This window comes from Cynara cardunculus, assembly GCF_001531365.2.
Source record: "Cynara cardunculus var. scolymus isolate 2C chromosome LG 11, CcrdV1, whole genome shotgun sequence".
Classification (NCBI taxonomy): domain Eukaryota; kingdom Viridiplantae; phylum Streptophyta; class Magnoliopsida; order Asterales; family Asteraceae; genus Cynara; species Cynara cardunculus.
Window position 1 is genome coordinate 15,537,874 of NC_037538.1, and position 9,565 is coordinate 15,547,438.

General features: G+C 35.8%; 1 protein-coding gene across 2 annotated transcripts; it reads left to right on the forward strand.

Moving 5' to 3' along the window:
• The first annotated feature begins 363 nt into the window (after positions 1 to 363).
• Positions 364 to 8,095, forward strand: LOC112520721. 2 transcript variants are annotated; one of them, XM_025129226.1, is made up of 7 exons: positions 395 to 537; positions 2,435 to 2,493; positions 3,779 to 3,897; positions 3,993 to 4,062; positions 6,284 to 6,393; positions 7,476 to 7,590; positions 7,737 to 8,095. In XM_025129226.1, exons 3-7 carry the CDS (start codon positions 3,834 to 3,836, stop codon positions 7,819 to 7,821), a joined length of 444 nt encoding a protein of 147 aa, XP_024984994.1. In that variant the 5' UTR covers positions 395 to 537; positions 2,435 to 2,493; positions 3,779 to 3,833; the 3' UTR covers positions 7,822 to 8,095. The 2 variants fall into 2 exon arrangements, with proteins under 2 accessions (XP_024984993.1, XP_024984994.1); XM_025129225.1 differs by lacking the exon at positions 2,435 to 2,493 and having other exon boundaries at positions 364 to 537; positions 7,737 to 8,094.
• The last annotated feature ends 1,470 nt before the right edge of the window (positions 8,096 to 9,565 follow it).

Genomic DNA, 9,565 nt, shown 5'->3' on the forward strand with positions numbered 1-9,565 from the left:
AAAAAAGGATTTGTTTAAACTGAATACCAATGTTCGGTATTCTGTTAAGCCAATGTTTTATCTAAATGCAACAAAAGACTAAATAACCTTGTACCATAAGTGAAACAAATGAAAATGATCCTAACATGCACCCGGATTTAATGCTAACATGCACCAAAAAGTGAAAATGAGATTGTATTGTATTTGAAACCAAGCTATTAACCATAATGGAAATCTTGTAGGGGTTGAAAGATACATTTGTTCAAATTTGAGGGTTGTTTCATAATTTTTGAAAATACAGGGATCCTCTATAAAGTTTGAAATTTTAAGGGACTAAATTTAACTTTTTCTATAAAACAAGAAAAGGTTCTCTCTGTCCTCCCAACTTCATACCGTTAAACCCCACTTCTTGGCACTGTGCCCGTGAGTCCGTCGCCCACTAGCCGTCCCGGCAAGCTGCTCTTCGCCGGAATCCATCACCGTCCACTCGGCCAGTCCTGATCCGCTGCTTCTGTCTCTCTCACTCAAACTCAGGCTCTCCCACTTTCTCACTCTCAGGTTTTGACCCTAAACCCTAACTCAAAATTTAAGATTCGCCTTAAATTTTATATTTTGCTATTTCCCGTGAATATGATTTGGTTTTTTTGTATGTTTTGATTTGTAATGTGGTTTTAGTTATTGATTTGATTATTGTTATTAGCTTCTTGTTTTGTCTTTGTAAATTGTAGAATTGCCCTAAATCTGTTTTTAGCTACTATTGTTATTAATCGTTCAACAGGATGATACCTTGAAACTGTAAAACAACCAAAAATGTTTGGACATCAACAAAAAAACCGAAAAAAGTCCCTCAAAATAAAGAAAAAAAACGAAAAAGTTTCTAGGACCCGGCCAAAAATATGGAAAAGATCCCTCGAAAGCAACCAAAAACCCGGGGAAAAATGTCTCAAAATCAATAAAAAACCGAGAGCCTCAAAATCAACCCGAAAAACCGAAAAAGTCCCTTAAAACGGTGGAATTCTACTAAAAGCACATCGGGCTTACGTCTAAGCATAGTCTTGCATCTGTTCGAAAGGTTGATTCCATTTCAAAAATATATTTTATTCTCCAAATTAACACAATTGACTTATTATGTCAAACCGTTTTGACCTTTCCACAAGGTCAAAACCCTACTTTGCGGTGCGTTCGATCCACCTTAAAGATGCACCCTCTCAACAAAAACCCTTGGAAACAAATGAGATGCATTGAGTGTTCGATTTAGGACATTTTCTATTCAAAGCAGTATCTTGTTTAATCTAAAATAATAACACGTTTTAATTTTTTAGTACTTTAAGAACAAAATTGTTACATTTTTATCAAAGCATATATAGTAATTACACTAATTTGATGGTTAAATTGTGACGCCCTTAAATTGGCCAACCAAACCCGAATAAAACATAATTCTCATCCCCAAGATAGAGGCTCAGCTGGGTAATGTCACTTCTTTTTAATCCACTTCTGGTGATGTTTGCTCCTGTAAAAATGCTCGCCTTTGGGGTGAAAGGTTGACCAAGTACGAGAAAAAGGTCAGCCTTGATGACATTGTTGATAACGAGAGCCGGAATTGAATGGTTGATGTCAACAGCTCATAACCTTTGCTTTCTCGTCCTTCTAATCTACCTGATAAAAGCCTTAACATTGCTTATTTTTTTTAACATGATGCAGACCCAGGTCCTGTTTGGTTTGCGGGATTGGATTAGATTTGGAGACATTTGGAATTGAATTCCATTCCAATCCATGTTTGGTTTGAAGGATTTCCTGGATTTCATTGAAATCTTGCAAACATAGGATTTTGAAATCCCATGGGTTGGTATTTCACGGGATTTCGTAGGATTTGTATATAATAATGTTTTAAAAAATGTTAAAAACATTTGTTTTGTAATAAACAATTCATAAAAATGTAATTTAATTATTTTTAAAATTATTTATAATTTGTTTTTGTAAATTATTGATGAAGAATGGAATCCAAGTTCATTCCAAACCCTTCAAACCAAACACACCAAACATTCCAAATCCAAATCCCTCCAATTCCAAATCCCTTTACAAAATCCAAATCCTTCAAAACCATTCCATCAAACCGAACGCCCCATAAGTGTTTGAACCCGGCCAATCAATCCAATCTGCATGGATTGGGTTGATTTATACTACAAAACTCTTTGAACTTGCTAAGTGTTATATATCCCGCAATTATTAGGTTGGTTTATTCAAACAGCTTTAAACTGGTCATTCCAATCTATATGGTTCCTCAAACTGGTCTACTCAACCTATATGGACCCCTAGTTGCTAAATTTTTCATGCACGTGTTTGGTTTGTCACGTGGAAAAAACAAATACGAAGGCAGAAACCTACATCGTCGGAATTATTATTTTCAAAATTGGAACAGTTAACCCGCTCTCCACTCTGTCTGGCAACTCTGCAGGAATCTGCTCGTATTGCCGGAGGATTTTGGGTCCCGGAAACTGCTCTTGTAGTCTGATGGTAAAGTCATCAACATATATAACATCACTTTACTAGCACACTATATATTTCCAATAAGTTCTACTAATTGGTTATGTGCTGTCACGAAATATTCAAATTAACATTATACTCTATTTTGTTACTAGAAAGGAACAACAGTATACTCGGGGTTCACCTGTCAACTTTGTAATTGGTGGGCAGTTCAGCTTTATGATGAAATAGAATAATGATGGTATTTGATTTGAACCATTTTGCAATTTATGAAGTGGTAGGTTTGGTTAGTTTGCTATGGGGACAGAGGAATATTTTGTTTTGTTGGGAAGCCTCCCATAACTGGCTTGTAGAAATGTATATGTTTCTTGATTGAGCTGGATGCCAATTTATGGGTTAAGGGCAACTTAGGCTGTCATACTCTCACTCGTCAGGAAACTGCTTATTTTTACTACTTCTTTTATCTAATCTAAGAATGAAAGAGATATTTGGTGAAGAACTTATAAGATATGGAGATAACATGCTGTTTTGAGGGGCTTCAAGCTAAAAAGGGTGCTCAATATAGATAGAATTGTCAAACAAACTGATATGTTGGGAACATTTGAGATGAAGGGAAAAGTCCAAAAAAACCCAACAAACTTTCTCATTTTGAATAGTTTAGTCTCTAAACTATATTTTGTTGAATGAAAAAACCATTAAACTTTCTCATTTGTAATGATCAAGTCCCTGAACTATTTTTTGAATGAAAAAACCATTAAATTTTCACATTTTGAAAGATTAATACCATGATCTTTTAAAAAAAAAATCATCGAACTTTTACTAGTCGGTTAATGTAACTTTTTTGGGTTAAAAGGATGTAGGTAACCATTTTTTTAGAAGTGCGATAGTTTTTTTAGTAAAAAAATGTTCAGGGACTTAATCAATCAAAATGAGAAAGTTTAATGGTTTTTTCATTCAAAAAGGGAAAGTTCAATGGTTTCTTCATTTAGAAAAATAGATTAGAGACTTGATCATTCAAAATGAGAAAGTTTAATGGTTTTTTCAATCAAAAAAAATAGTTTAGGGACTAAACCATTCAAAATGGAAAATTTTGTTGGGTTTTTTTGAACTTTTCCCTGAAATGAAAGGCATTCTTGATTGCATTTATGTAGTGTTCAAACCTGAACTTTACCTGCACATGTAATCATCACATTGATCTGTCACATGCGTTTTCCCCTTTTTATTTATTTCCATGTGGGTGACAGGTGCCTGGAAACATGCCTTGATATGTTTTGCTTCCCTTCATTTACCTAAAAGATTTCCGTTCCCTTTACAGGTTTCTGTTTTGTACTATTTGTTGGTCTTGCAACTTGCAGTCGTAACCAGCTATCATGGATTGGGCATTTGTGAATAGGAACTGGGAGAAATGGGCATGCAACAGTGTCGGTTCTGATGGTGTGCAACCACAATTTGTTTGGATGTTCTGCTAATTTTTTTCATTTCGCATTGTTTATATATAGATACTTTTGGTGTTGATTTGGAACTATCAGGTCAACCATTGAAGGCAGCTCTCCTAATCAACTATGATCCAACTGGACCTTCTCGCTTACTGTCTACGATGTAAGGTTCTGAAATATAATCAAACATCTATACATTATTTTTTAACTTTAACTACATGGTGATCATAACATCAAGTTATGATACACAAATCACAATGGCCACAGTATATTGAGATTGGATGGTATTATTCAAGGTAAATTTTAAGGCAACATGTTTAAATAAAATGTATTAACTGTCCGTCCTTTTTGCCTATGGTTATTAATTGATGAACATGAATTATCCATTTGTTCAACTTCTAGTCTTTTCAAGTCCATGTGGAACATAATGTTCCTGTTTAGAGTTCACAAGTTGTCTTTTGTATGTCATACATGCTCTTGAAAGAAATACCTTATCTATCATGATATAAGAAAGTTTGTTCAATCTTACTTTTATCAATATCAAGACATCTGGTTTAGGTAGTAAAATTTTTTGAACATTTGCAAATATTTTTCTTGGCAATTTACTTGACCTATTAGTTATTTCACTTACCTATATGCTTATAGCACTCAGTACCTAAGGTGAAAACAGTTGTTTCTAGTTACTTTCAAAGCCATATCTGGATGGTTTAAGCTTTATTAGTATATACCTATGTGTGCGTGAGTGTTTGTGTATAATTCCTAAGATGACTGATCTTCTGCTGCTGGGCTTCATGATTTCTTAAAGGTTTTTGTACTAGATTAGTATCTAAACACTATCTTTCCTGCGTTTCAAGGCGAATATTTGTAATTCAACAAAAAAGATTGTGGACATCTTTTGTTGTATTTTGATGTCCATTCCCCCTAGTTGTATGGATTAATCTCCAAAGTAATAGTCCTACTAAAAACATGACAAAATTTCAGGTAGTAGTGAATCTCTTTATATATCATGTAGGCTTTAACTGGCGTGGTAGTTCTGATGGTGTACTACTATCTTGTTCAAAATCTCATCTTTCATAAATGTTCCCATCTTGATAGTGTACTATCTTAGAAGATAGAGACACAACAAACAACTACAAAGTCGTTAATTTTAAAATAGTCAGGTATCCCAAAAGCATGATCATCGAAAATTGTAATGAGGCAAACGGGTCCTAAAAGTGAGGTTGGTAATGTGAATAACTCATTCAACGCTGTCGTACCTAAAGCCATATCCTTTGGTTTATTTGAATCAGTTAACTCTCTTTTCCCAATCAATTTGTTCACAACCCCGATTGATTAATATTATGCCACGCCTTGTGAATAACATACAAATCCAGTCATAATTTTGAGAGTCCAGTGTATTTGCTAGATCCCTTAACATTTTGTGTCGAGTGAAGCAAGATGTTAGAAGAAAAAAAGTTCATGAGACGTACACTTTCCAGGTCTTTGTGGATTAAAATAATATAGATTTCAAGAAAGTTAAACTTACCTGTCAAAAGCATCTTCAAGCAGTTCTCTCTCTTTCTAGGATTTTAAGTCACTTGTAATTTGGGATTTTATATTGGGTTGTCACAGTGTGTACCTTTTCTAGCACTGTTTAGGTTGGTCTACTTTACGTCATTAGGGTTTATAAGGAAATTTCACTTCAACTGGGAGTAATTTAAATCAATATATGTATGTACATTTTCTTGTTTCAGTGTAATACATTCTAAACTTTTAACATCAAGATGGGACCTAATTTTATTACTTTAATTCATCAGCAGCATGAAATAGTTCCATGTCTTGTATGCTTAATTGCATAAGCAACTGTTTCAATGCATGTATTTTTGCCCTTTACTGCATTTAGTAGGCTGGAATGGTGACTGGAAAGCAGTGAATTATTTCAATGGAAAGAAACTGGTTACTGCTTAAGAATCGAATGACCTATTGCATTACTGAAAGAAATATCTTTCTTCGAGAAGCATGTTTATTATTCCTGGGGTGTGGGGGGGGTTATGGTCCATTTGAGAAGGGAATGGAAATAGCATTAACCCCTTCCATTATAAAACCGAAATCCCTTGAAAACAAATCAAACCACTGAGATTTTAAATTCCTTTTGCCTCGGGATCTTTGAGAATTTTCACAGAGCAACATTTTTAGAGATATCCAACCTTATGGATTACCAATTGAATCTGTATAGACAAGACAACATACTATAAAACAAAATTCATGACTTATCAAATCCTCTTAAAAATGACACCACAATAAATATCTTTGCTGCTCTTGCTAACGGTGTTAAGTCAATAGGTGTCATGCCCAGTGCTTTTCCTTTCTTGCATTCTCTTATCGGTGTTGATTCATGTTTGAAGTGCAGAGGAGGAAGGTATAGAAGCAGATCCCATTGAAGTGGGTCAGTTTGTGAACTTCATCAAACGAGGCAATTACCAGAGTGAAAGTTTCTTTATCGAGTCAAATCAATGTAAGTTCTAAAAGAAGACTAAGACATTGTTTAACACCACCTTAAATTCTTCAAATCTTATGTAATTTATATCAGCTTCATCATAGTTACCCTAGGATCTAGGTACTTAAATGGCTTCCAATCTCATCTCTTGGACATATACCTCAGGTCTAAAACAGGTTCGGTGAATTGGCTTGTGATGGTTCCCTTTGTCCATCTCAATTGCATCCTTATCCACATACTCATGGAAGCATGCATGATTTGCTATTGGAAATTTGTTTTTATAGCTCATTATCTCGCTCTTGAATGATTTCAGTTTGTGTTGTTCATCTGCTGTTTGTTGTTTTACATGATTATATTTTGAATGAAATACTTCTCTTGTCCCTGGTCCCTTTTCTATCTACTGTTCCTGATGCCTGTTTGCACGCACTATTTTGCTATTCTTTTCACATGTCACTTGCACCCTTCTTTCCTTTTAAAATTTTTGTTTTGCAAGCGAGGGGTCTTAACAGAATCACTTTCTTTACCCTCCTTGGGGTAGATGAAAGTTCTGCTTACAGACCCAAGTGGGATATACTAGGTTCATTTGGTTTGATTTTTGCTTCTGCAACACGTTTTCATTTTTATCCAAAATCTAGGATAAAGCTTCTGATTGAGGAATTGTAGCTTTTCTGGAGTTGTGATGCAGCCAACTAGTTCTAATTCAAGCACAAGTTAACCCTTCTCCTTCCGCATCCCAAACCAATCCAACCCTACCCAACCGTCCAGTTTGCCTTCAAGTTCATAATCCTGCCGTCCACAATGGAAAAAACACACGGTTTAAAAATGTTTAATCATTACACTTTTTGAGTATCTAAATGACAATTTTACCATTAATAATAGAGGGAGTAATGAATTTCTCTATCTCATAATTAAGGTAGAATTGGAAAGTAAATACTTACTTTTGAAAGTGGAAACTTATTTTAGGACAAACTAAAGATATTGGAACACTTATTTTGGGACGGAGGGAGAGTAATTAGATTGTTTTTAGCTTCTAAATCTGGATGGACGACATAAGATGCTTACCGTATTTACGGAAATTTCCCAACTGGTTCTGGTGGCAGATGTTGTTACATCAATACATGAGAGTTGGTTTTGTGGAAGGTGCATGAACACTTCAAAGCCTGCTGGTGAAGGAGCTATAGTCTACAAAACACCATCTTTTCTCTTCATTGCATTGTAAGAAAACGCCTTCTTTTTCATTTCGTTCTTTACATCTTTGATTTGTTGTTGATACAAAATTCTGAACCGGTGCGCATAATCCTAAACGACTTTAAATTTCTAACCTCCAACTTTTCTTCTTGTTGTGCAATGAGCTGTTGCAGATATGATGGCTCCATTGGTGCAGCATCTCGTGCAATGGCTGCAGTCGATCGTTTTGTATGGCAGTTGGAACGAAGAAATCTTTGATCATGTATAGCTAGAGGGTATGCTCTTTGTTCACTTATTTGGTGCTATGAGATCGTTTCCCACACTGATGGGATGTGACTGGACAGGCGAGAGTGAGGTAGGCCATGGAAGAACCGTGGAAGGTTCTATGGTTTCAATTTGACATGGGTAGTTTAGTAGTTTATCACTTGACTTGTCTCCATGATACTTGTTCCGCCTATTTTGGTGGGACAAAAAAAATGCATGTGTCCCATTCAGGTCTTGTCTCACTCTAATGTCGCATCAAACATGAAACAACAAGTTTTTGTATTGTTCTGTCCTGTCCTGCATACCAACGTCATTACAGTTTGTTGCTTTAGAGCGAGGGGGCGCTTGGTTCATTCCAGGGAATGGAAATACTGATGAATAGTGGAAATGAGAATTGAGTTTCATCTCCCTCCCCTCCCCCTTCCCCCTCCCCCTCCTTTTGTTGCTGGAGTGTTTTATTACTTGGTGATGGTCCATTATATTGTATAAAACCATATTACCATTAATGATCTTCATTTCCATTCCGCACCCCCTATTACGCTAATTACTCCCAACCAAGCACCCCCTCATATATGACTTGTCGTTATAAGAGAGACCTGATAATCTGAGTCAACATCTCGTCATAGATTGGACTCCGACCATAACCTGAAGATCAGAAAATGGCAACTGCTTCCTTTTCGAAGAAATGAGATGCTACTATGGGTCACAAACGAGTGTCTGAGAGTTTAATTTGTCAATATCGATCAATATGTGATGTTGGTGACTTGTGCACATCGTGTAGTCAAGAAAACGAGTTGTTGGGCATGCTCTTATGTTGATAGAACTCTCATTTAAGTTTATTGAGCAAAATAGTCTGTTATGTTGCAGCCATGCAGTTGAATGACCCAACACTTTCCTTTTAAATCCTTAAACCTTCTGATAGGTTTGAGAATGTCATTTCTATATATAAGAATGTCACTTTCATCATACAAAGATTGCCACTAAAGTTATCAAAAGGTTATGTTGGTAATAAAATTTTCATTTAAGGTTATTGGGCAAAATGGTCCCTTCTTCTTTTGCGTAACCCCAAACCCGATATGGATGTGGGAGCATCAACTACGTTTTTGTGTGCTTTTGAGGAGCGGGAAAAATTGTTGGAATTCTATGAAAAAGTCTTCGGAGCCAGGATGCATGTTTCATACGACCATGTGGAGTGGCACAAATTTTGCCTCTTCACTTATGTCGAGATATTGATTCCTTCACGCAACGGTTTGCTTCTCATATGAACGAATTAGAAGGTGGGGTCGTTTACCAAACATTTAGCCGGTAAGCGTTTACGGGTAAAATTTAACACTTATCATTTACTTATAGGCTAACATTTTAGTCCACCAAAACGGCATCTTATGCCGTAATTTACCCAGCAAGCGCTTACCATGGTAAGAGTTGTCGATCTCACTTACCGGACAAGACTCTTGGTACTTGTCTCGTTCTTACCGGGTAAGATTATTGGTCCTTACCATATTCATCAATTAAGTTAATATGACTTGATAAGCACTTACCCAGGTAAGCGTTTGATAAACGGCCCCTTAGTTGTTTATGCCTCAACCAGTCTTGATTTTTAAATCGATAATTGAGGATAGATCAGTAGATTTGGTGGAGGATAAAGTCAAAAGTGAACCAACACTAGGATCTAATCATAGCCGTCAAAATTCAAAAAACCGTAATTAATAAAAATCGATTTCATCGATTCTTAAGGACT